The 27,959-nt window shown below is 34.7% G+C and overlaps 1 protein-coding gene across 2 annotated transcripts; it reads right to left on the bottom strand.

Moving 5' to 3' along the window:
- Positions 1-2,629: 2,629 nt before the first annotated feature.
- On the bottom strand, positions 2,630-8,180 carry LOC121223735 (protein phosphatase 2C 32). Of its 2 annotated transcripts, XM_041105994.1 has the most exons (4): positions 5,110-8,180; positions 4,401-4,514; positions 3,056-3,320; positions 2,630-2,872 (listed from the first exon to the last, which is right to left on the bottom strand). In XM_041105994.1, the coding sequence occupies exons 1-4, from the start codon at positions 7,312-7,314 to the stop codon at positions 2,757-2,759; spliced, it is 2,700 nt and encodes an 899-aa protein (XP_040961928.1). In that variant the 5' UTR covers positions 7,315-8,180; the 3' UTR covers positions 2,630-2,756. The 2 variants fall into 2 exon arrangements, with proteins under 2 accessions (XP_040961928.1, XP_040961929.1); XM_041105995.1 differs by lacking the exon at positions 2,630-2,872 and having other exon boundaries at positions 3,068-3,316.
- Between the last annotated feature and the right edge of the window lie 19,779 nt (positions 8,181-27,959).

Below are 27,959 nucleotides of genomic sequence, written 5' to 3'. Positions count from 1 at the left end.
GGTAGAATGGTTGGTTGTCAGCGAGGAACAATGTTCGATGTGAGGTGACTAAGTAGAGCTTCGTCAAACCTAGAGAGGTGATGGACCGACAAGTATTAAGAGGTGCTTTTCCCTATATATCTTCTAGAGATTACATGTGATTTTCCCTATACATCTTCAAGTTTTTGACGATATAACGAGAGTCTAACTTACTTGAGTATAACAATACTATTCCAAGTTGATATATCAAATATTTTGCTAGTAGCTGCAGGAAATTGCAGTATGATGTTTTTAAGAATTCTCCCTGCTTGTCTAGCTAGTAAGGCTTGGTTGAATTCTTTTCTTTTCTTTTCTTTCCTTAATGCTCAACCCTCCAAGGGATTTAGGCTTACACAAATTATCCCGGCCGATAAAATGAATCTTCTTTTTGCCCTTCATATACTTCTACCAGACTTTTGTGTGGCTTTAAAATAAGACACCTAGGGAGTGTTGACTTAACAAGAGTTAGTCTTCCTTCAAGAGAAAGTAGCCGTGTTCTTCAATTCCGAAATTTATCCTAAACTCTACCTAGAATATATAGATTGAAAAAATATATTTTCTTAAAGAGAATCAAAATATATTCCAATGTTTTTACCAATTAAGGAGTATTTTCCTAAAATCTTATTATATTGTTCGAGAATAGATTTGATAACCTTACTTCATCCGAATTAACTCTAAATAATTTATAATTGTCATGTGCAAAAAAAAAAAAAGAAGGTTTGATACAACAATACATTCCCTACTTGGCTTTATTCCACAAATGAGTTACTTTTCTTCAACTCTAGAGCAATGGCATGTGCTGAAAAATTAAGGAGATAGAAATATGTTTTTGTCTTAAACCCCAAGAGAGAGGTTGGGTGAAGATCATAGATTGATTTCCATTTACCAAAACCTGGAAATTGGCAATGGAAATACAGGAGAAATCACTGGTAAACGTTTAATAAAAAGGCAGCTCATTTCATCAAATGGTTTATTCATGTTTAGTGTAAACCCTCAGAGTGTTCCGACACCTTCCTTTTCTTGGATTGAATCCATAAAAGCTCAACTCCTATCATCACAAGGCATTCTAGAGAGGAGTTATAAAATTATTTTGAGCTTTAAGATAATTTGATAGTCACTGTTACACACACAAGCTTATAAAACAACTGAAATTCTTACCCTTTTAACACATACACAAATAAAATATCCTAAGAAGAAACTTAAATATATGTAGAAATTTATTTATATTTTAAAAACACATTGTTTGTGCATTGAACAAATTTAAAATTAATACGTTTTTAATGTAATGAGACCCTCAATTATTTAGAAAAAAAAGTTATTTCAACCATTTTTGCTCCTAAATTCATTGTTTCGATTATTGGAGAAAATAAATATAAATTTAATTACATATCAATTAGTCGGGTTAGTGTCATGCTTGACCCAACACTCATTATTGTTACATGGCACTTCAAATTCCTTTCTGCCCATAGAAAAATGAGTATAGAATTCATACAAAGCAATAGTTTGGTTTAAATTTGGTTGGGGGGAAGCTTGTTTCTCATTTTCTTGACTCCTTTGGTTCCAATTTGGAAGGTCTTGGTCTGTCACTAGTGGTGTTGAAGTAAACAATGTTGCGGAGTTCCAGGGAAGTGACTACTAAATTCTGCAATCACACCATTGTTCTTCTAGTAATGAACCTAACTTTTCTTTTTCTTTTTTTTTAAATGGATTTGGAATCAACTTGTTTGTTGCAGTGATGAATCCCACATCGAGTTTGCCATCTAGAACAAAGATGACTAGGTTAAGACCACCGGGTTGATAGTGAATACGAGCAAGGGTGTTAAGCCCTGGAATTTGCTCAACATTGGCTGCTGTAATCACAGATCCCATTAAGTTGTTGGTCACTGCTGAATTGGCTAAACCACCAAAGATTGACCGCGTTCCTGCATGGATATTTTTGTTCACGTGTATGAAAAACCAAATAACTATATTTGTTAAATTAAATGAATGTGTTTTAGAACCCTAAATTGGTGAGTAACGCGGAAATCTTGAAGTTGATCGAACAAAAGTAATAAAAATGATAAGATAAGCAAAAACCATAACAAACATGGCAGATAATTTATTTAGTCACGATCACGAAAGAGACAAGTTATAAATACAGATAAATATTGATAAGAGAAAAGGGGGTTGCCTTCTCTTTTATAGAAACAATGGTCACAAATTGAAGGCAAAACCCCTTTTTTTAACTTAAAAACAGACCAAAGGCTGTTGGTCTAAATGTAGAAGCAATGGCACTTGGAAAACTGTATCATTAATCAATCATTTTGAATTTAGTTATCCAAAGGATTAAACTAACCATATTATTTTCACTTTCCTTTCTTTTGTAGATGAATAAAATTGATTTCTGCTTGCAGCAGTAGTTGAATTGTCTTCAGTAGCTTTACAAGATCATTAAGAGTAATTAATTAGCTACATATTGGCTTTAATGAAAGTAAACATTAAAGATGAGAAAAAAAATGCTTCTTTTGTGGAATATTAATGGCAGAAAACTGATGTCAATGTGTAATTGCTCAGTTCTCACATATTTGAATAGCAATTTATCCAAACACGTAAAAAGGATAGCAACTAAACATTTCTGAAAATGGTGAGACTAGGATTCTCATTCATTTCTGTAATGCATCATTGATTTCAACCCTTGCTTGAAAAAAGTAGTCAAACGGTGATCCAAAATAAAAAGGGATAGAAAAGAAGAAAAAAAATCATCCAGAAGACCTCCAAATTCTTCCCTCCAAAGAAACAACCATAACAGAAACATCATCATGATATTTACGCCGATCTCCATGAGGTATGTCGAGCAATTCATGAAAATCCATTCCTGCATAAATCAACAAATTCCCATCAGCAAAATATAAGCAAAACAGATGTTCAAATCAAATCATGGTTTTCTGTAGACTGCATTCATATGATTCAGAACGCCAGATGAAATTAAATCCATCCCCTTTTTTATTAAGCACCTACACCGAAGCACAAGAATAGACAGTATATTCGATAACCATACCATTCTTTTTTGCAGCACGGAACAGAAGCTCTGCAACAAGGTATTGTGCAGGATCACCTTCAGGAACATTTTCCATGAACCATGTGACATGGGCAACAACCTCTTCATTGCTGAAATACTGGTAAAGTCCATCAGATGATAGTACCAAGAATCGGTCACTAGGGGAGAGCCGATGGTGAACAACAGACGGGATGCAGCTAACATAAGGAGCATTTCCCACATAATCAATTTGAAACATCTCTAGCAGAGCTTCATTACAAGCTGGCTGAAGACAAGTGAAATCCACAAAAGAACAAATCATTTCAAAACCAATGAAATAGCATAGACAGACAACAAATAAAGCATTTAGGTTTGCACTCCCCAACTTGATCCATGTTTTAATTCACTATAGAGTTGTGTAGTCTCCAATCGCAATGAAGGAAACTATTATAATTGAGTGACCATTATTAACTGGCATTAAAGAACCTTTGGCCAAATTTTCAAAGCACACAGCTTAAGCATCTTCTTTTGTAAGATACAATACGGTAACTGAAACTCAGTAACAGGCTAGTGATTCAAATATCTTAGTGCCGGAAGAGGATTGATGAGATCACCAGAGGTTATTTTAGGAGGAAGAGGAGGAGAGGTAGGTAGAAACTATTGATGTAATGACCTCTCAGTGAGAACTTAAATTTAATTTAACACAAAAGTGCACACAAAACTTGCCTATACTGTCACCAATAGTTTAAGCAGTAGGCATGCAATAGTTATGTGGAAATGTGCACAATTGCAGGCATGTGTCAACATATACAAATATCTTAAATGAAGTGGCAACACTGTATAAGATTTCTAGTGGATACCCTAAACCATCAATTTGCAGACAGATGCATAAACAAAACTTCCTAACAAATAAACCTGCCTCATGGTGAGTCCTATATTAAAATACATATTTTGCACCACTTAGCATATCAACTGTAGCCAATCAGTTACCAGCTCTCTTAAATTGCTATGAAAGGCCCAAAAATCATCTCATATCTTTAGTGCCACAGATAAAATGACAATCAATTTTATGCATCCAAAATAAGATTTTACACCAATAATTATCAACTTCATTGAGCTTGCTAATTGTTAAAATTCTAGTTGTAATCAAATAATAAATTGTACAATGGATTGCCTTGCTTACAGAATAGATCAAGAAGAGAGCAACAAGCAAATGAACACTAAAGAAATTCTGTGAGGTTGTAGTTTTTTTTTACACAAAAGCATCATACGTTTTCTACTTGTTACTAAATCTCAAATGCGAGAAAGAGAAAAGCCAAAAGGAAAAACAATGAAGATAAAAGTTAAAGATCCGAGCTCAACCAACCTTCTTCAGGAAACCAGCACCAAATGCCCTAGTGACTTTCAATTGCCCCTTCACCCTATCATTTGAAATGGCTTTGTCATCATCAGGGTGTTCCGCCTGTATTCTTAAGATTTCCTGTTATAGACAATCAAGAATAGGTGGTTATTCCCTAAACGACAACTGAATTTATTTCTCTTTCGTATATATGAACTTGATGTGTTTTACCTATAGATATCATCCTGGCAAATAATATAGTGAATATTTATCTTTGACATTCAGATTAAGTACACATCCATGGATTAGGACATTCACAACCAGGCCAAGGCAACTTAAGGAGGGTAAGCTCACCATGTGAGAAAATGACCCACCATTTTTCAGTTCATCAACTTATAATGCCTAGCAGCAGTGCCCTTTAAAATGGAATCTATCCAAGTTAAGATCAAAATATCCAACAAGTAGCACAAAAACAAAGGTCTTTGACAGATCTGATATTAAAATGCAAATTGTCAAAATTAGATATAGTAATGCTTAAAACATTTTGCTATATTTATATCACTCTAAATTCAAGCGCAACTCCCTCACATAAATGTACCCTAATGCCTGTCACCTAAAAATAAAAAATCACATTTTACAAAGGGCATAACAATGATGGATATCAACAGAAGTCCAACACATAAAATTTATTATATGTATAATTGAAGCTGAGCTTGTGAATAAAATAATAGCGGACCTCTTCAATACTTGTGCTGTGGTCAGTGGAAAGTTGGAGCGCCTTCATCTTCAATCTGCAGATAGAGATGTCTCTGTTCTTATTCAGTATGCTAACTTGACCGTGTTGGTTATGCATAGGAGACTCCTCTGATATTCTGTCCAGTTCCATACGCGCTAGCAACTCTCTAGATCTGTTTCTATACTTTAAATCATCCTTCACAGAATTTGGATTTGGATGGCGATCATTTGGTCTTTCCTGTGCCAAAATCACACGGCTATCCCCAAGGTTCATGACATATACATCCTGGTCCTTCATTAACATCACTAGAACACATGACCCCATCAAAGCAAGCTCTGGATTTATGTCAAGAGCCTTTTCCACCATTTCCATATAAGCTTCTTCAGTACTTTCGAGCGCTCGAGCCATTGCTCTCAACACAGCATCATGGTCAACAACTCCAGACTTGCGCCTCCTAATAGGTCCTGAAGATTCAACTATTCTCTCATCCACACAAATCTCTTCTCTATGCCAATCATAGCTCCAAGGAAAAAGCTTCTTCCGTAATGACTTCTGCTTCCGATATACTTTCCGTATCTTTGAACCAATCAAGGACTTTCGTGTATTATGCCTTTGCCCTGACATGGTAGCAGCAGTTGCAGCACCTTGATTATCAAAATCAAGCCCAACCCCAATATCTTCTCCTGAAGTAGTAGGATCTTCACCTTGTATGTTAGACCTATCATCTTTGGAATTTGATGGGTTGATGCATTCTAAATTATCTGAAAGCGGTTGAAAATCGCAAGAACTTTTTCCTTGTCTATCCATTTGTGAGATTGACAAAGAACCTTGACCATCCCATGGCTCCATCTGAAGTAACTCATACAGCCGCATGCTTTTCCTGCCTTGACCAGCTAAGTTTGCTTGTGGAACAGATTCACATTCACATTCAGCCCCTAAAGTGGACTTTCTACACTTAGATAAATTCTGTTCCTTCTTGTCCCTCACATCATCATTTTCCTCAACTATCTCATTATTAGAAGACTGACCCTTAGTATTTTCTTGATTAAGCAATTCTCCTATGCTAGACAATATTTCTTGATCTGAACAAGAAGTTGACTGATTTTCTTTGCTGCACTCAAAACTGGCATGCGGATTTCTACTCGTAGATATTTCAGGTTTTAATGGATCAAATCTAGATTTATCTTCATAATCCCAGAGCAGCCCTTCCAATTCCTTGTCTATGGCTTTATAAAGATGGCTCATCAGAAAATCCGGAGCATCAGGACCACTAAAACCATCATATATCCCAATAAACAGCCATCCTTGCTCTTCAGAAAGCACAACATGAACCCTATCTTCACCAGCCTTTCCATGAGCCCATTGCAAGTTTCGACTGCTCCCGTATTCCCCTTCAGATGGCCCCCCTTCAAGACAATTCCGAGAGGGTTCTGATCGAAGCTTGGGCTCCTTAGCATGCCATGCCAATCGGGTTAGTGGGTGCAGCAAGAATCTCTGCATCCAACCAGACCCCATAGAATGCTTTGAAAAGGTCCTTTTCATTGGTCCGCTAACACTTCTCATAAATCGCTGGAAATGGGGTCTTCTAGAACCACGTGTAAGTGGCGCAGAGAAATTGGATTTATCAGCAGTATCAAGGGGGCCAGACATCACACCCTTCTCAATTGGTCCAGACATAAAACCACCTCCCCTATCAAGAGGCCCTGAAGCAAACCCTCTCTCAAGAGGTCCAGACATAAAGCTGTTCAGAGGACCAGAACCACGAGGAACTGGCTGCAAAGGGATTGCAGCAAATGAGGAGGTGCTCTCAAATGATGCAGCAGGCTCTTGGACATCAGTAGCAAACATTGCGATCTGGTTACCAGTTCTAGCTGTAGAAACATTCGCGCTAACAGATGCACCAGAGATGGTCTTAAATGTAGTTTCTGGAAAACTCTTACTCTGTCTTTGTAGTCCTAAGGAATCCTCTATGGTTTCATGTCTAAATGACCCACTCAACGTCTCAGAATCAAGGGTACTTGAATCAACGGTAAACCTCTCGGAGTTTGATGGAGTAATGGCAGGAGAGTCAAAAATCGGAGGCCTAACATAACAAAATGAATGGCCTAAGCCTTCATCCAAGGGCTCTAGAAAATCTAAATCAACTCCGCCTTTTCCATTAAACGGCACAAAGCAACCAACGACACGAGAAGTCCCATTACCCATTTCTCTCTTCTATATTGGGGAACCCCCTAAAGACCAAACCTCTGATTGGGAGGATTTCTATGACTTTGCACCAAAAGCAAATGTAAAACAAAAGAACTCAAACCAAAACCCCAAAACCCAATAAACCCCTTAACCACCCTATCACTATTCAGATAACTTAGCATCCTAAAAATCAGTAACTTGGCAGCTAAAATTAACAGAAACCCAAGCCTTTCCTAGAAAATCCGAACTGAAAAAGGTATAATTATTGGCATAAAAGGCAACGAGTAGAAAAGAGAGAAAAATGTGACGATCTGACCTTAAAGAGTGGGAGTTGAAGCATGAATAAACCAGAGGATCGAACATACCTAGCAAAACAGATCTACTGGGGGAGCAAATGGACAGTGAATGGAACGCATCGGATAAAAAGAAAAACACCAAAATTTAAGATTTCCTTTTGTTTTGGTATCTGACAAAGTACCCATACTACAAATTAAAACCAAACCCCAGATTGACATCACCCTTCCCACGATTGAATCATGCAGCCGCACAACGACCGTTCAAAATCAAGCATAAGTCTATACATACAATAACAAATTTAGTAATATATATGTGTGTGTGTGTGTGTGTGTGTATTTTAACTGAGTTTAATAAAGGAGGGGGAAATGGAAATGGAGAAGGAGAAGGAAGTGAGAATAAAAAGAAGAGGGAGAGAAAATGCAGGCATTAGTTTTGAGAGAGAGATTAAAAGAATAAGAAAAAAAAAAGGAAATCGGGATTTGGTTTTTGATGAAGAAGAATCAAAGTTTAGTTCATCAAGGAGGGTCTCTTTCTTGGGGTTTTCAAATGCTTTGGAGGGTAAAAACTTTAAAGAGAGGATGAAATTGAAAATACTGAGATTATTAGTATTATTATTTTAATAACAACGTCAAAATGTTGTGACTGTTATTATAACATGCCTTTTATTTTATAAATTTCCCTTTAAAAAGAAAAAGGCTGTTTTAATGTAATAGGTGTTTTCTTTGAGTCATTATTATTTTTTAATTAAATAAACACGATTTCTTTTATTTTATTTTTTATTACAAGTTGAATTTATTTCTATGTAATTTTTAACTAATTTAATTAACTAAACAGTTTATTACTTTTATTATCAAAATAAATACTGTATTATTTTTATTTTTTTATAAAATATATTTAATGCTTTTTTCTATCCGTTATAATATAAAATATCTTTAAACCTAAATGTTAATCAGCTAATTAAACTTTTATGAAAGTGTTCAAATAAAGACTTTTTACGTACTTTAGTTTATATTTAAACTCAAATCCTATAAAAAAATGTCCTAAATAATCTTTTTAAGCGTATTCTAAATTTATATGATTTGATTAAAATTTTAAAATTTTTTATATAACTACTTTAGTTTTTACACCGACGTAAATGGATCCATCCCATATCTTATATATTAATGATTATTAAAATAATAGAGCGAGCAATTACAACTGTTATGCATAATTGTAGAAAAATAGAGCACAAAAACAATTGTTTATGCAGTTTGATTTTTTTACATCTTCAGGATCTTATTCAAAAAAATAATTTACAATCTTCAACTTTTACCCCTCGCTAGTGTAGCAACCTCACATTTACACTAAGATCTAGATCTATTTTCAAAAAGAATTCCTTTAAAAACTTTGTTTTATAAATCCAAGTCACTCACCTATTTTACTTTCAAAAAAATGTACTCATAAAAGTAATTCATAATCGACAGACAAAATGTTGACCTATGCAGGTCTTCACCATCAAATTAACAACATCAAAAAAGTCTAAGACATTACAAAGATATTTAGGATCTAATCTCCTTAATTTAAGATGATCCAACCCAATCAACAATAATTTATGGTTCAAAATGATCGTTTTTCAAATATGTGTAAACAGATAAAAGGTAAAATATGAAAATGTAAGCAATGTTAAGTGCACTCGATATTATTACTCTCGTAATTGCCTTAACATAAATATATATATATAACAATAAAAAAATATTTGTAATAATTAAATTATTTTTAATAGAGTAAGCATGTTGAATATTTCCTTAAAAATGTATGTTGAATATTAATTACGAATAATAAAGAGTGATTGAACTGTTTAGTTTTCAAAATGATATAAAATAATAGCAAATTTTAATTTCTATCAATTAAGGATATAATCAAAAATTTTGAAAGGAAAATTTATTAATTCATTCAATGAATGGAATCATATACTTTTAAGGGAAAAAAATAACAAACGTTCATGGGAAACACAAACTCCATCAGCACAACAAAAGCTTTAGCCTCAGCATCGATAAAACATTCTGACAGGTTGACAATTGGTTTTGTCACAACTCAAGCACGACATATATTGAGTGACTGCAAGCACTTATCACAATAAGAAAAATTTGCCCCGGATGGTCCAAAGCGGCGAGCAAAAATCGACAAAAGAATCAAGCATTCACCAAATTATAGAGGACGACAACGAAATCATCCCTAAAATCACTCGTAAAACTAGGATTACATACATAAGCAAGAGTAAAAACCATGGTACAATGGTAGACAAAAACTTCTAAAACTGAAAACTTATTAAGTAATGGAAACTTAAGATACCACGAGTCCAAATCAACTCGTGAAATCATTTATTATTCTGAAATATTTTCAAAACAAAAACAAATTAAGAAATTGACCAAGAGCCACCCACTTTTCAAAAAAGCTACTGGTGGCCGATGGAGTTTTACCGAACGATAGACATCGTTATCTATCCATCATAACTTGTGAAGACAACAAAGATACCCACAAAATATATCTGCAAATTGAAAAAGAGAGAAAATATGTGGAGTGAATGAGAAGAAGAAAGAAAGAGTTGGTGGGAGGAAAAAAAAAGGGGGGCGATAGCCAGCCCGGAGGCTGGCACTGTCGTTGAGCAAAACAAAAGATAAGAAACAAATGGCTTGGAGAAAAGAGTGAAAAGTTTTTAGGGTTTTTTAGGATATAAAAAATTTTAAATTAATTTTAAATACGAAATTTTCATTAAATTTTATATTATAAAAATTAGTTTTTCTTTAAAAATAAAAGTTATATTTCTTGGAGAAAAAAAATCATATTAATAATAGATTTTTCAACCTCAATAACTCACATTTTGATAGTAGGTTTTCTAACTTTTACTTTTTAAGGATGGATCTATTTACATTAATTTAAATTTTAAGTAGCTTTATATTTTTTATAATATTTTATATTATTAATATTTTAATTATTTAACCGTTGAATTTATTAAGATATTTATATTTGTTATGTATGTAAATTTTTTAAATGATCCGATATCTCTATCATATTGATCTAAAATAATTGTCTTAGAAAATTTTAATTTATGCCAAACTTGACATGCATAATCTATAATGAGTTGAATATGAAATGTGACGGTTAGATTGTTAAAATATTAATTATATAAAAAATTATAAAATTGTGTAAAACCACTTAAGTTACATCGGTGCAAATGAATCACTTCCCTTACTATAAATGTTCATTTAGGTTATATATATATTATTAACAATGGCAATTAAAGAAGTCTTAAACAATCAAGTAGTTGGGAGAAGTGGAAGTACACTTATTCCCTAAGCATTTGAACCAAATTCAATATTAGAGTTGACATTGTTGAGAGGATTTACCTGAATAGCACCCCCGGCTCGAAAAAAACTATACTAATATTATAAAATGGATAAGAACACACGTGATTTATACAACAAAAAAAAGTCTTAAAATGAGAAACAAAATGTTTTTAACTCTTAGATCAAAATGAATTAATCTAAATATTAGATTTAAGATTTAATTTATTACGTACAACACCCTATCTCTCTCTTTTTCACATTGTAATACAAATTTTAGGGTGAAAAAAATGCACTCTCTCTTATTTTCAAATTTAATTTTTATTTGAATAAAAAATTGGAAGCTTACCACATGATGGAAAATAATAAATCAGGGTTATTAAGATTAAATAATTTGAGTATTTGGTATTTATTTTTTTATTGGATGCTTGGTTGAATTGCTTGTACTGCTTTTCATCAATCAAGAAAAAAAACTCTCAATCTTTTTTATAGTGAAATATTCTACAATTTTTCAAAAAGAAAAAAAAAACGAATACTCAAATTGCTATAACCTATTTTTCCAATAATCTGAAACTAAGAGGTTATTCAAATCAACATACTTACCTGTATTAATGTTATAATTAATTTAAAACTAGTAACCTTTAAATTTATACTTAAAGAGCGAAATCCTTATTTAATTTTGTAATTTATTTTTTTTAGAATATCGACTTTATAGAATATAATACACATCGTCATTCATGCTCGTCGACAAATTTGGATGCATGGGTCTATTTTTGAGGGTTTGACTTTGACCCCTCAAAATAATAAATAAATTTTAAAACCTATAAATTAAAATTAATTAATCATCATACCCCTCCCCATATTTTCACATACTTCAACTTTCCATATTTACTTTTATTCAACTTAATTTCAATTCCTCATCCAAATTTTGGTTGTGTGGGTAAATCCTAACCTTTTGGGATTTTGAGTTTATATTTTTAACTCTAACTTTTAATTAAATATTAAATTTGAATTAATGTATAATTTTATACATGAATTTTAGTCTGATGCGATTATACACGTGAAACACTATTTGTGGTTTAAATTGATACTTGAAACTTTAATTTCTATTTAATCATACAGATTTAAATAAATAAATACATCAATTTTTTTATATTGGATAAATATAATTATTTATGTATGCAATATATAAACAAAAATGATATTATATCAATAATTGTGTTAATAATTTACAATAATTGAATCAAATCAAAATTTTATATATAAAATTATAAAAATTAAAATTTATGTATATAACTGCACATTAAAACATAGTTCGTGTTTAATTTTAATATTTATCCTTAATTACTTTAATCTGATATTTGTAACTTCAATTTTTTTATGACAAATTTCAATCAATTTTTATACCACCGAAAGTTCATTTTTCTATTTAAATAAAAAGAATGTCGTCAAAGTTTATAAAGTTGTTTAAACTATTATGTAAAATTCATTTTATTCTTATTCTAAATTTATTTTTATACATTAAAAGAAATTCAAATCATTATACCATTAAAATTTATCTTTAAATTGCCGATAATTTAAATAATATATATATCATACCCAATTGATTTACCCATGATCCAATCTAACTCATAAAAAAAAAATTTGAACTATCTGTGGCCGAAAAAAAATACAAGCTTGATAGATTTTTTCAACCACATGATAGTTAAAAAATACATGGAATTTTTTGAGGACGATTGGGTTTTTTATGAGCTGAGCTGAGTTATGAGTAAATTAGTTGGGGTATGATATATTTTGTCCAAATTATTACCAACTTAACAATAAATTTTAAAGACGTTATGATTTAAATAATATATAATGTACAAGGACTAATCTAAAACAAATTTTAGTAAAGAGACTAAAATAAACTTTATATAATAGTACTGTAGAGACTATTGGTAGGCTTTGACCATAAAATACGTAAATTAATAAGACTTTGGTATTATTGACAAAAGTTGATGCCTTCGTGAGTGTTTAAACTCATGTCAAACCATTTATAAATCTTTAATCCCATTATGCATAATTGTGATAGGTAAATTTTGGCAGATTATATTTTGAGCTTTTGTCCATATGCACTCGGTATTAATTTAATTCTTTTTCTAATCCTCGTGTGTATGTATTTGTAAACTTTATAAAGACAAAATATCTAATGGTATATTTTCTTCCCATAGCATTACTTTTATAAACTCACATATCCACACATGTACACATTTAAATTACCACACAAGCACTACTTATAGATCAATCCTACAAGCTTGAGAATATAATGGTCCAATAGGTCTGATGTTGAGGTTCTTTTCCATTTTATTTTAATTATTCATGAATTACAAAATTCACTATTGTTTTTCATGAAAAATAAATTTTCATTATTTATTTTATGAAAATTAATCAAAAAAATTGTCTTCGGGTCAACAACAAAACATCAATATTATTTTAATTATTTTACACTTTTGAAAAGCTTTAAATATAAAAAAAATACATCAAACGTTTCAAATCAATTTAATTTTATATTAATATAAATAAAACTAGATTACCGTAGATTAATGTAAAAAATATATAAAAATTAAATAAAGTTTTGATTGAAATGATATAGTTGAATATGTAAAAATTGAAGTTCCATTATATCCCACTATGATTTAAAAATGTAAAAAGAAAAAAATGATAATGATATAATTTATTTTAAAAAATTTCAACTAATTTTATTCGTGATGTTAAGTATATGATAAGTAATGGGTAAGTAGCAGGAAGATGCCAAATTCATGCCCTTTGTATCCTTGCATTGTTGACTAACCAAACTAAACTAAATCCACTACAATATGATGACCAAACCCTCTTCCCTCGAGTTGTCCTCTTTGTAACGCCAGCATCATTTGTTTTTGTTTACTTCAAAAATCATATGCTAATACAATATAATATAATGTTGAATCATATAATGACACACACTTAACATTAAGAAATACATAAATATATAAAGTAGTTGAAGTGGGTATCTCCAAACCAACGTCTAAGCTAAGCCCACAAATATATCCTTCATATCAAAACAAAAACCCTAAGTCATGAATTCCCCTTAAGAAAATGAAAACAAGAGAGTGGAAATTTGTATAACTAAAATATTCAACATAAATTGGATAAAAGTCTAATTTGTAGTCAAGAGATGAGTTGAGCTCAGATTCTGATCAAAAGTGGGTATTAAATTTATCCAAAAAAGAAAAGTGGGGTACTAAAAGAATTAATTTTTGAAAAAGTAAAATAAAACCTTTTTCTTCTTCTTCTTCCCAATCCAATTATGGTTTGTGTTAGTTGATTATTACTTGCCAAAAGGTCATAGGTTTTGACAAATATGTAGCTATGGATCATGATGATTAAGTTGTGATCATGTTATAAAATAAAAACACTTTAAATTTCTTTTTTTTTGGGTTATGTTTATAGTGGATTTGCTCTGATGAAAAGGTCTCTATTTCAAAAAAGCTTCACAAGCAAACAACAGGATTATGGTATGATTACATTATTGTTTTTGGCAATAATAAGACACCATTGACATTGGGTTTGGTTGGCTTCACTACAGTTTATGTATTAGTTTTGTTAGTTGCGAGCACGTCAATATAATAAAGATAGAGAGAGAAAATAAAAGGAAAAAAAAATTATTATTAGTTAAATAGTGATTAGAAAGTCACCTAATAATTTTTAGGTTCTACTGTATTGGACTTAACACTCTCTAATCCGAGTTTAATTTCACTCCGTTATTTTTAGGTGGAAGTTAAGAATTAAGATAATTACATGGGTGATTACAAGCAATTACTAATTATTATATGATTGTCCAAACACATATACATAATTTAAGTTTAAGAAATTATTTTTATACAATAATAATAATAAAATATTTTAATAGTTTACATCTTTGTAATTTTTTAAAGATTAAATCAAATTTTTATAATTTCAGGGGGGCTAAAGTATAATTTTACTTTTACTAAAAAAATTAAATGGCCTAAATAACAAGTTTCCATTTCAGGGGGTCGGGCCCCTGCTAGCCCCCCTAGATTCGCGTCTAATGCGAACGTAAGTGTTGTAAAATATATTAAATACTCTATATAATTTTTTATAAAGGTTATATTATAAATTCTATATTATTTGTTACCAAATTTACATGGAATAATAATCGAAATATTATAAAAAAAAATTTAAAAATATTTTCTTTTTAACATTATAGCACAAGTCAACTGCAAATTAAGTTTATAAAAGTTATTATATTCAAAAGATTACAAGCATGGTTTGTGCATTCGTGCTTAAAAAAAAGGTTCGGAGGAAATCTCAAAATAAATTAGAATTAGTATTGGTAATCCACAAAGTTGGTTATGCAAATTTGCATAAGAAATTACACTTTTAGCCAATCACATAGAGACAAAGTTAGAAAAAAAATTTGGGTCGGAATTAAATTGTATACTTTTATGATAATAAAAATATAATTTTACCATTTTAATAGATATATTTAAAAGATTAAATTAATTTTTATTATTTATGGGGTTAAAGTATAAATTTATTTTTATTAATTTAAAATTTTATAAATTATAAAAGAATGGTACTGTAGACACCCTTAGTATGCATTGAACTTGAGAAGATTTCTTGAAAATCAAGATTGATGCAAACATGGTCTTGACTTTTCACCACCAACGTCTTACGTTAAAAACAGACGACAAAAATAAAGAGGAAATTAGTTAGTTTTGCATCATGTCTCAGCTATGACTTACTATATGGCTCACCCTAAAACATTACAGTATTATCACTATGTTCAATATTTACTAATTTTAATTTCAATCAAGCTGATTGAACTTGAAGTTAGGTCAAGGTTCTATCAGAGAAAATAGTGAACAAAATGTCACTTTCACTCTTAATTTGTCTCTTGACAATTTCATACACTTGTTTGCTGGGGACTAGATTTGAGTTTTGTCTCCAATTGAAATACTTGAGTGGGAATTTTTGACTAGGATTAATTTTCAATAAAATTAACCAAAGAAATAGGAAATTGAAAAAATAAAATAAAGACAACAACAGATTTGTTTTTTATGTCCCATATATTTAAGTAGCTAAATTTGGATTGGATCTTCAAACAAGAAAATAATACTCTTTTTTTTTTTACAAAACTTCAAAGGTTTTATTGTAGAAATGATATTTGGATTGCTGAATAAAAAAGAAAGTGAAAGTGGGAAGTGTAGAGGATGATAAAATGAGAGCGAAACAGGCAAAAATACAAAGGGGCTGTGGTTGTACGAATTACAGTGCATGCATTGTAAAACATTTAGGACCCACTATCCGAGTTGTTTCATGTCGTTATTTCTTGAATTCAGACGTTCAATTTCCTACCCATCCGACCAACCCTACTGTAGTATTTCTACAAAGAATTTGCTGAGGTATTTGAAGAATTTCATTTCTTTTTAAAATTTCACCTGATTTGGGTGGTGTTGTTAGATCAATCAACCACAGATTGCGGAACCCCACAATATCGGACTTCGTGAGATTAGCTTTTTCTAAAGTTTTGGCCCACTTTGATGTTTCCCTAGAATTTCATCGCCTCCCGGGTTCAGCCTAATTCAATTTTAATTGGTTCAGGTTAATAAATTTCTATGGCATCCAATTAATTTTCCTTTTGGAAAACAGTGTGATCATCATTAGTTGTTGTGAACTGCGAACATGCAAAGCATGAATATATATCATTCTTCCATAATGGAACTTCAGTGGATTACACTTAAAAGAGTAGCGTGCAAGGCAGCGTTATCTGCCCATCCAAATAATGTTCAAATTGTCTTCAACAATGGGTAAAAGGCTGACCACATCTTCGCTTTTTACATCAACTAATTAAATAATACGAAAGGGTTTTCTCTATAAAACTGCATACCTTTTACTAATCTTAGTATAGTCATCAAGGATAGCTCCACACCGCTTTTAATGTCGACATTAGAATGCCTTCAACGTATTCACTCCAGTGCTAACTGTTGACACCATTTTTTTGATGAAAACGGGGTCGACTTGGATTTAAAAAAAATGAAAACGGGAGTCGCCACCAATCCTTTTTTGACGAGGTGTGATCGGGTCACCTCAAAAAGTGGTTGTTTTTAATAAATGATTTAATTTTATTAAAACAACGATTTTGGTCTACGAAATTCAGAAAAATGAGTTCGGGAGCCGGTTACGCACAAGGAAGGATTAGCACCCTCGATACGCCCAAAATTGGTACCTAGTTGATTAATTAGTGTCTTAGTGTCGAAAATTGAAAATTTGGAGAGCTTTTAAAAATGCGATCCTTAAAAGAAAATCTGATACCATGAATTGAAACATAAGATTCTCTTGTTCCGAAGGAATATCACATCCAGCACGTTAGGACACGATACTCTAACCATCGAAACCAAGATCACCTTATAGTTTAATGAAACCATACTTTGAAGCTTTAAGAGGATATTTGGCTATTTAGTCAAACGAGAAATCGAAACCCAGCACGTTAGGGCACGTTTTCTCGAGTTCCCAAACGCGAAATATTGCCTTATTTAGAAAAATTTTCCTTTTGGTGTTTAGTGTCAATACTTGACAAAACAATAACGAATGCGACAAGGTGAGCAAAGTAAAATGAGTAATAACAATGCAGTAGGCAAAATGAAATGACGAGGCGATTACATAAACAAAGCATGCAAATAAATAAATAGAACTAACATTGTAGAAAAAGCACAAGTGTTCATGGATAAATAAGCAAACACCAAATAACAATGATGACAATAAACACAATTATGTAAAATGTATATATGCATGTATAATTTTAAAACCATAAAATAAGAAATATATAAATTACAGAATATGAAAACATAGATAAGTATGTACACATATATGAAATCGGTAAATACTATAAAAAATGTAAATGTGTATTTATATATTTACAAATCATGATAATATAAAATATATGTATGGGAATTATAAAATATGTGAAATATACAAAAAGCATTTTTAAGAGTATAAAATATATAAGTATGTATATGATGTAAAATATGCATAAATATATGTAAGTGTATAAAAATTATGAAGTGCGAAAATATGTTTAAGTAGGTATAAGTACGTATATCTACGTATATATGTAAAAAATATAATATTAAAAGGGGGTATGTATATACGTAATATATATAAATACATATATAATATAATGTTAAAATATTCACATAATATACATAATGATAATGTTGAAAACATCTATTAATAATAAATATATACTTATATGTATTAAAGATATATTCATAAATATAAAAACATATACTAATAATCACAATAGTAAAGATAAAAAATGTATATGGAACATAATGCGAAAATATATAAATGTTGTGATATCTAAAACATATACATGAAAATGAAAGAAATGTATGACGAATAATGCAAAGATATTTGTATGAGATAATGGGAAACATGCGAATAGCACGATATTTACAAGTGTATGCTTAATATAATTATTAAAAAATGATATAAGTAAATGGATACATGAAAATAATACCATATACACAAAAATACCTATATATATATGTGATGAAATATGTGAACAAATATTAATAATAATGAATATAATATATGTATATAATAATAGAAACGAAACAAAATATATATATTTAACTATAATACAATAATAATAAAACAACAGTGATAATAATATTGTATATAACAATTAATATTTAAAATTGAATTAATCAGCAAAAATATTATGAAATTTAAGGTAAAAAAAAATAGATGAAAAAGGGATGAGATTGGATTAAAAACCAAATCTCTGGGGCGGATTTTGAAAGAAATTAAAGGAGAATGGACTTATCAGAACGCGCGTTAAACTATGGGGGATCAAATAAGTAATTTATCCAAACACTTGAAACGACGCCGTTGGAAGGGGGACTAAATCGCAAAGTGTAACGGATTTCGGGGTCAATTTATAAACAACGAATAACTTAATTGCGAAAAATAAAAAATGCGGAAGGGCCAATTGCGCAAATAGCCCTTCCGCTCAAAAACACGCGGATCCTGCCCTGGTGCGGGTCGGGTCGACCCGCCCCACGTCCGAAACGACGTCGTTTTATCATTAAACAGGGGGGGTCAAAACGGTGCGTTTTGACCCCCTATAAAAGTCAAAAAATTTTCAAAAAAATCATTTGTAAGGCTGAGGGAGAAAAAAAAGAAAAGGGAGAGAGGAGAGGGGAGCCCGGAGCGATTTCCGGCGAAGGGGGGGTCACCGGACGGCCGCCGGAGGCTCGCCGGCGCCGGCGCCGGCCACCGCACGCGGTGGCCGGAAAGGTAAAATTTTATTTTTTTGCTGTTTCCTTTTTATAAACCTATGCTATGTAAAAAAAAAAATCTAATAGATGAGTTTTTGGAATAAAAAAAGGACCTTAGATCTCGGCCTTTTCTGTTTTTGGTCTTTCTTACTTCGATCTGCTTTTATTACTTGTATTCTTAAGCAATACTACAATTGAAAAATGAAAGGAAAAACTCCCGAAGAGAGAAAAAAAGAAAAAAAAAGGTCCTTCTGCTGTTCTTGATTTTGGCTTTTTAAAGCCGATTCATTTCTCTTGTTTTTCGTTTCTGTTTTGTTTATTCTTTGCCCCCATTCCCCGCATGCTGCTTTTGCTGTTGTCTCTGTCTCTGTTGCAGGTCGTGGGCGCGGTGGACGAGGGGGGTAAGGGGCCACCATAGTGGAGCAGGGTATGGGCAACGGCGCCAGAAACCTTAGGGTTTCTGGCTTTCCAAAAAAAATTTGGAGACTTGGGCTTATCGGGCTAGGCTATTTCGGGCTGGTGTTGGTTTGCTGGTATGGGCCCGGGCAAAATGGGCTTGTACAGCTGCCCCTCTTTGCTCATTGTCGTGTAACGGGAATGGAGCAAAGACATAATGCAAGGCCAATTTTGCCTGGTCTTGCTGGGTCTTGACTTCATTGGTGTTCTTCTGGTTCAGATAATCTTCTTCCAATCCACTGCATCTTGTAGCTTTAGATTCAATCTACTACATTTTCTGACATATGCCTTGTAGCTTCGATCTACTCCGATGTAACTTCATAAAGATAAGATCTAAGCTTCAATCTGCTCTGTTACGACTCTATGGGGATGAGATTTGTGTTTTTAGTCTGCTCCACTACTGCTTAGGGAGATAAGACTTGTGCTCTTCACTCTATTCCACTGTTGAATGCAGGGAGATAGAGTTATTGGCTTTAATGTACTCCACTGTAGTCAGGGAGGTAAAATCCGCCATTATCGATCTGCTTTCTTCGATCTACTTCACCACCAGTATGGGAAGACAAGATCTGCATCGTCAATCCACTTCCTACCAATATAGGAAGACCGGATCTGCTACCTTTGATCTACTTCACGCCAATACATGAAGACAAGATCTGCTTTCTGCAATCTACTTCGCCACCAGTATGGGAAGACAAGATCTGCGTCGTCGATCTACTTCCTACCAATATAGGAAGATAGGACCTGCTATCTTCGATCTACTTCACGCCAATACATGAAGACAAGATCTGTTTTCTGCGATCTACTTCGCCACCAGTATGGGAAGACAAGATCTGCGTCGTCGATCTACTTCCTACCAATATAGGAAGATAAGATCTGCTACCTTCGATCTACTTCACGCCAGTACATGAAGACAAGATCTGTTTTCTGCGATCTACTTCGCCACCAGTATGGGAAGACAAGATCTGCGTCGTCGATTTACTTCCTACCAATATAGGAAGATAAGATCTGCTACCTTCGATCTACTTCACGCCAGTACATGAAGACAAGATCTGCTTTAATGACTTCAATCTATCCCACTGTAACTTCAGGGGTATAGGATTTGTTTCTTTGATCTGTTCTCTGGGGAACATGACCTGCAAAATCCATTTCATGGACCTATTTATGCCTAGTGTTTAGGATGACATGATCAGAATGAATCAAATGCTCCTAACTAGATGTGTATGTATTATATTTGTAGAATGTCATGAGAATGATCCATTTTTAATGCTTAGGTTGTCATTCCTCATTGTTCATCAAGGTTCTATCATTGATGTCTTCTTGTTCAACTAGTTTGACAGAAAACCCAAAGAAATAGACGCTATTTAGACTATCATTTCTCAAATGTTTCCAACCCTTAGGTTTGGTTAGTTCTAAACAATAGTCCTGTTTCAGGTCCTTGTATTATTTAGAAACTTTCAGAGTAATACGCAGAACTCCTTCTGCATGTGTATCGTCAATCCATTAATCGTTATTTCAAGGAAAAATGCTTGAAAGATTATCAAAATGGACAAAATAAAATTTTGCTGAGAGCAAAGCTCGAAATGAATAAATCAATCAAGATAGCAAACTTTGCTGAGATATGATGAAAAAGATTATCACAATGAATAAGATGGAATTTTATTGGGAGCAGAGCTCTAAATGAACAAATAGCAAATTTTGCTAAGATAAGATAAAAAAAGGTGCTCCAGATATCGCAGCATGAGCTCCTCTGCACAAACTCTGTGTTTAGAAATCCTAAAAGACTTTGTTGATGCCCCAAGATGTAGCATCTCTCCTTCCTGTTAATTCGGAGAAGACAAAACTACTCTATGCCTCAACTTTGATCGAAAATTCGAATTGCCCATTCCTGGGTTTTCAATTCAAAGCCCCTTTGGTCTCAAGGTGCCCTTTGCGGGTTTTCGCCTTGGCCTCTCCCCCTTTTTTTTTTTTTTTTTTTTTTTTTTTTTTAGGCAAAGTACCTCTTCACTGAATCCGAATTCACAGGATTGGGCAAGCTTTTGCCATCCATCCCAGTTAAAATTAATGCCCCTCCTGAAAAGGCCTTTTTTACTACATAAGGTCCCTCCCAGTTTGGCATCCACTTTCCTCTGAAGTCCTTTTGTATGGGAAGGATCTTCTTCAGTACCAAGTCCCCTTCATGGAAGTTTCTAAGACGAACTTTCTTATTGTAAGCTCGCATCATTCGTTTCTGGTACATTTGACCATGACGGATAGCTCTTAACCTCTTTTCCTCAATCAAGTTCAGCTGATCATATCGGGCTTGGACCCATTCTGCTTCATCTAACTTTAGTTCTGAAAAAACTCGGAGAGAGGGAATTTCAACCTCAATTGGTAGCACTGCCTCCATCCCATAAACCAAAGAGAATGGTGTTGCCCCGGTAGAAGTCCTGACGGATGTTCGATAAGCATAGAGGGCGAATGGCAACTTCTCGTGCCAATCTCTATAGGTCTCAGTCATTTTCCCCACAATCTTTTTGATATTTTTATTGGCTGCCTCCACCGCACCATTCATCTTCGGACGATATGGCGATGAGTTGTGGTGCTTGATCTTGAATTGATTACAAACCTCTGCTATCGTGCTATTATTCAAATTTAATGCGTTGTCTGATATGATCCTTTCAGGCATTCCATACCGACATATGATTTCCTTCTTTAAAAACTTGCTGACAGCTGTCTTTGTGACGTTGGCGTAAGAAGTAGCCTCTACCCACTTAGTAAAGTAGTCAATCACTACAAAAATGAAACGATGTCCGTTTGAAGCCTTTGGCGATATCGGCCCAATGACGTCCATGCCCCACATGGAGAAAGGCCATGGGGAAGTCATGACGTGAAGAGGTGATGGAGGCACATGAATTTTGTCTCCGTAAATCTGGCATTTATGGCACTTCTTAGCATACTTGATGCAGTCTCCTTCCATGGTAGACCAATAATATCCAAATCTCATGATCTGTCTGGCCATTGTGAAACCGTTAGCGTGTGTTCCACAAATGCCATCATGGACTTCTTCCAAGATCTGCTTGGCCTCCACAGCGTCTACACATCTTAACAGCACCTGATCTTTTCCTCTTTTGTACAGGATTTCCCCATCTAAGACGTAACCACTGGCCAGCCTCCTCAACATTCTTTTGTCATTCTCAGTTGCTTGGTTTGGGTATTCACAATTTTTCACGTATCGCAATATGTCCTGATACCAAGGGTTGTCGTCCTTTTCTTCTTCCTCGTCAATATTACAACAGTGGGCTGGAGCATCATAAATGCTCATTTGGATAGGTTTCACATCCTCTGGTCTATTTACTTTGATCATGGAAGCCAATGTAGCTAAAGCATCGGCCATCTGATTCTCGTCTCGTGGGAGATAACAAAAAGTGATGTCGTCAAACTCCTCAATCAATTCTAGGACCATCCTTCGGTAACTAATCAACTTAGGGTCTCTTGTTTCCCATTCGCCTTTGAGCTGATAAATTACCAATGCTGAATCCCCATATACCTCAAGTACCTTGATTTTGCGTTCCATAGCCGCGCGGATTCCCATGATACATGCTTCATATTCCGCCATGTTATTTGTGCAATCAAAATCTAGTTTACTGGTGAAAGGATAATGATCACCGTTTGGAGATACCAAGACTGCCCCAATCCCGTTGCCCATGGCATTTGAGGCCCCGTCAAAATTTAATTTCCAAGTATTGCCTTCTTGTGTGCTCACTTCAGTAGTTGCCACATACATCAGATCCTCGTTTGGGAAGTCAAAGTTCAAAGGCTCATAATCGTCCAGGGCTCTACTTGCTAGAAAATCTGCTATCGCGCTCCCTTTTACAGCCTTTTGATTCACATAGGTTATGTCGAATTCAGATAGTAGAATTTGCCATCGGGCCATCCTTCCGTTTAGAGCAGTTGACTCCATCATGTATTTCAGAGGGTCTAACTTTGAGATTAACCAAGTCGTATGGTACAACATGTATTGTCTCAATCTCCGAGTAGTCCAAACCAATGCGCAACATAATTTTTCAATTGGCGAATATCTTGTTTCGCATTCAGTGAACTTCTTACTGAGATAATAGATCGCTCTTTCTTTTCGTCCTGACTCATCATGTTGGCCGAGCACGCTCCCCATGGAATTCTCAAATACTGCCAAGTATAGTATCAGTGGTTTGTCAGGGCAAGGTGGCATCAGTACTGGGGCGTTGGACAAGTAATGTTTAACTCTTTCGAAAGTTTCCTGGCACTCCTCATCCCATACACCTGGATTGTGTTTCCTAAGAAGGCGGAATATGGGGTCACATTTCTCAGTTAATTGTGAAATGAATCGAGCGATGTAATTCAATCTTCCTAGGAAACCCCGAACTTCTTTTTGAGTACTTGGCGGAGGTAATTCTTGTATGGCCTTAACTTTGTCTGGGTCAATTTCAATTCCCTTTTCGCTGACTAAGAATCCTAGCAGTTTCCCTGATCTAGCCCCGAAAGTACACTTGGCTGGGTTAAGTTTTAGCTGGAACTTCCTTAACCTCAGAAACAGTTTTCTCAGAACTTGCACGTGTTCCTTTTCTGTTCTGGATTTCGCGATCATGTCATCAACATAAACTTCTATCTCTTTATGCATCATATCATGGAATAATGCTACCATGGCTCTCTGATACGTTGCTCCTGCATTTTTCAATCCAAAAGGCATCACTTTATAACAAAACGTCCCCCACATCGTTATGAATGTGGTCTTTTCCTTGTCTTCAGAAAGCATCTTAATTTGGTTGTACCCGGAGAAACCATCCATGAAAGAGAACAGTGAGTATCCGGCCGTGTTGTCTACCAAGGTATCGATATGAGGCAGTGGGAAATTATCTTTTGGGCTGGCTTTGTTCAAGTCTCTGTAGTCCACACACATTCGCACCTTCCCATCTTTCTTAGGAACAGGGACTATATTGGCTACCCATTCTGAGTACTTGACCACCTGTAAGAAACCAGCATCGAATTGCTTCTTGACTTCTTCCTTTATTTTTAGCAAGACATCAGGCCTCATCCTTCGAAGCTTTTGTTGGACTGGTTTGCATTCTTCCTTTATAGGCAATCGATGCACCACGATATCAGTACTTAAACCTGGCATATCTTGGTAGGACCATGCGAAGACATCTTTAAACTCTTGAAGCAACTCAACAAGGTCTCGCCTTGTTTCCTTGGCAATGCAAGCGCCAACTTTTACCTCTCTGCCCTCTTCTAAGATCACGACTTCTACTGATTCCTTATAGGGTAGAATTTGTTTTTCTTCTTCTTCCATCATTCTTAACAAATCCGGAGATAAAACGCTGTCTTGGTCACCTTCAAAATCTTGAGGATTGTCTATACTCATGTCTGGCTCAAATAGAGACTCTGAATTAGTAACAGAGTCGCTCATCTCGTTGATATCTGAAGACCTGTTATTGGAACAAATGGAGGCCCAAATAAAAGAATCTAAGAATACTTGTATGCATACTATGATTATAAAGGGAATGAAAAGAATGAAAGAATATTTGCTCAAGATGAAACTGAATGATAAGTTTTCACTGAAATTAGATTTTGGACATGTGCCTTTTACAAAAGATTCTTATCACCCCCAGGCTTAGGGCAACAAGTGTTCTGAATATTACTCTGAATTAGTTCTAAATGTTACAGGGATCTCTTCTGCAGTCCAGTTATTCAAAACACTTCCAGGTTCGCAAAGACGAATGCCTGACAAATTCCTTTCCACCCTTTCTTCCGCGGATATGGCATTGATGTCCAACCTCTCAATCCTTCCTTCTGTAACCTCATCCTTCTCTTCAGGGTAGACCATTCCCCTTGAAACAAAAGTCTTAGATATATGGGGAAAGGTCATCGGTCCCCACTTGACTTCTATCCCGCACAAATGTGCTCTTCTCTTTTCCTGCTTTTTCTCCATCTCTTTCCTCCTTTCCCTCGCATTAGGCTTATATCCCAAACCATAACGGTCCTGCTTGTTAATTAGGATCGGCACTCCGACCCTTCCCTGGAGGTATTTTCCCAATCCTCTTCCAGGCAATGCTCCTTTTCCCATCGTTAGCTGTAAGCTCATTAACGTAGCTTTGGATATCTTAGGCTCTGGGATTTTGCTCATCTCGATGACAAATGTGGCATTTACGAATTCCAATGATCGGAATGAACATTCTATCGCTTCACTATCGGCCTCTATGTATGGCATATCATCGGTGACTGATGCAATGATGTCTTCTTCTGCATCTATAGTCACCAATCGACCCTCCATCACCAATTTTAACTTTTGGTGAAGTGACGATGGTACAGCTCCTGCAGAATGGATCCAAGGCCTCCCCAATAGGCAATTGTAAGATGGTTTAATATCCATTACCAAAAAATCCACCTCGTATGTATTTGGACCAATCAATAGAGGTATCTCGATTCTTCCCATCACTTTCCTCTGAGTGCCATCAAATGCTCTCACTATATTTTGGCATGATTTCATGTGAGAACTGTCCACAGGTAACCTGTTTAATGTGGACAGGGGTAAAACATTCAGGGCCGATCCATTGTCCACGAGTACTGCCGGTAGTATACACCCCTTGCAACGGGCAGTGATGTGCAAGGCCTTGGTAGATCCCATACCACCTGGCGGGATCTCATCATCGTTGAAGAAGATGAAATTATCGGCATTTATATTGTTAACCAGGCGATCCAATTTGTTCACTGAGATATCTTTAGCGACATAGGTCTCATTTAGCACTTTTACCAACGCATTACGATGTATCTCTGAACTTAGAAGTAACTCGAGCACTGAGATGCGAGCGGGTTGCTTATGCAATTGTTCCACCACACTATACTCGCTATGCTTCAAGAATTTTAGGAATTCTCTAGCCTCATTTTCGGTCACCGGTGTGTTAATTTGCGGTTCAATTCCGGTCGTCTTCGTTTTATTTTGTTCAACCGCCAAGGCTTTTCCTTTTATAGGTTCCCTTTTTGTATTTCCCAGGTCGTAACGTTTTCCACTACGCGTATAGAAACCTGCGTCATTACCCTCTTCTGAAGCATTTATCGGGTTCTCCTCTCCCGTGATCATCACATTGCAGTCGTAATTCCAAGGAACCTTTTTGCTATCCTTGTAAGGAAAGGCTACAGGTTTTTGGATTATGACCCTTGGCGCCAGTTGTATTCCAGATCCTGTACTCGTTGGCCTTGAAATAATCACCACTGGGTGATTTGGGGCCTTTCCCTTAGACCCCTCCTCCGAGGCATAAACTTCTCCATTTTCAAGCCCTTTGATCTCTTCATAAAATTCTAGCTCTTTGTTGTCCATCAGATTTTGCACCAAGGCCTTGAATTCAGTGCAGTTTCGAATGTCATGGTCTTCTTCAGCATGAAACTCGCAGTACGTCTTCGTTCCTTCGGCCTTTCTTTTGAATCTTGTTTGATGAGACTCCTTCTATCATTTGTCTCCAGACCCAACTCAATGGGTTTTTATCTCTGCAATGTCGGTTTTGATTCTCTTCTTCTCCCCTTCGATTATTGCGTTTACCCCTTTATCAGCATGATTGGGTAACGGATTCGCTGCTACGTTGGGTCCTAATGGGTCGTCAAACTTCACAATCCCCATCTTAATGAACCTTTCCACCGCCTTTTAAACCCAGTACAGTTCTCAATTGAGTGTCCTGGTATCCCTGCATGGTATTCACATTGGGCGTTCGTGTCATACCATTTGGGATATGGAGGTTGCATGGGCTCGAGATAAAATGGAGATACTATGTGCATCAAATAATTCTGATACAGTTCCCGTATGTTATTGGAATGGGCGTGAACTGAAGTCTCTCTTGTTAGTCCTTGTGTTGGCCTTGTGTTGGGTTCCTGCCTCGAGGGGCTGTGTAGTGGTTATCATTTTTGAGGGCCACGTAATCGGTTTTGATGGCTCTTGCTTATGTGCTTACTTGTTTATTCGCCTCCTTTTTCTGGTCGAGTTTTCTCCCGTGTCGATTTTACCGCTCCTTACCGCGTTCTCAATCATTTCACCGGACATTACCATATCCGAGAAGCTCTTGGTAGCACTCCCCAACATGTGGTTGATGAACGGGGCTTTCAAAGTGTTGATAAACACATGGTGACCTCTTTTTCAAAGGGGTGCTTGTGTTGCCACTTTCTCCATCGTTGGCGTACTGCTGAATTCTGCTAGCTTTTTTCCTGTTTTGTACGTAATTCGTCGGTGTTATATCCTTACATGACTGTATTGACGCTTATA

The sequence above is a fragment of the Gossypium hirsutum genome, chromosome D11, assembly GCF_007990345.1.
Source record: "Gossypium hirsutum isolate 1008001.06 chromosome D11, Gossypium_hirsutum_v2.1, whole genome shotgun sequence".
Lineage (NCBI taxonomy): Eukaryota > Viridiplantae > Streptophyta > Magnoliopsida > Malvales > Malvaceae > Gossypium > Gossypium hirsutum.
The sequence above is the reverse complement of the archived record's forward strand: the minus strand, read 5'-3'. Positions and strand labels throughout refer to the sequence as shown.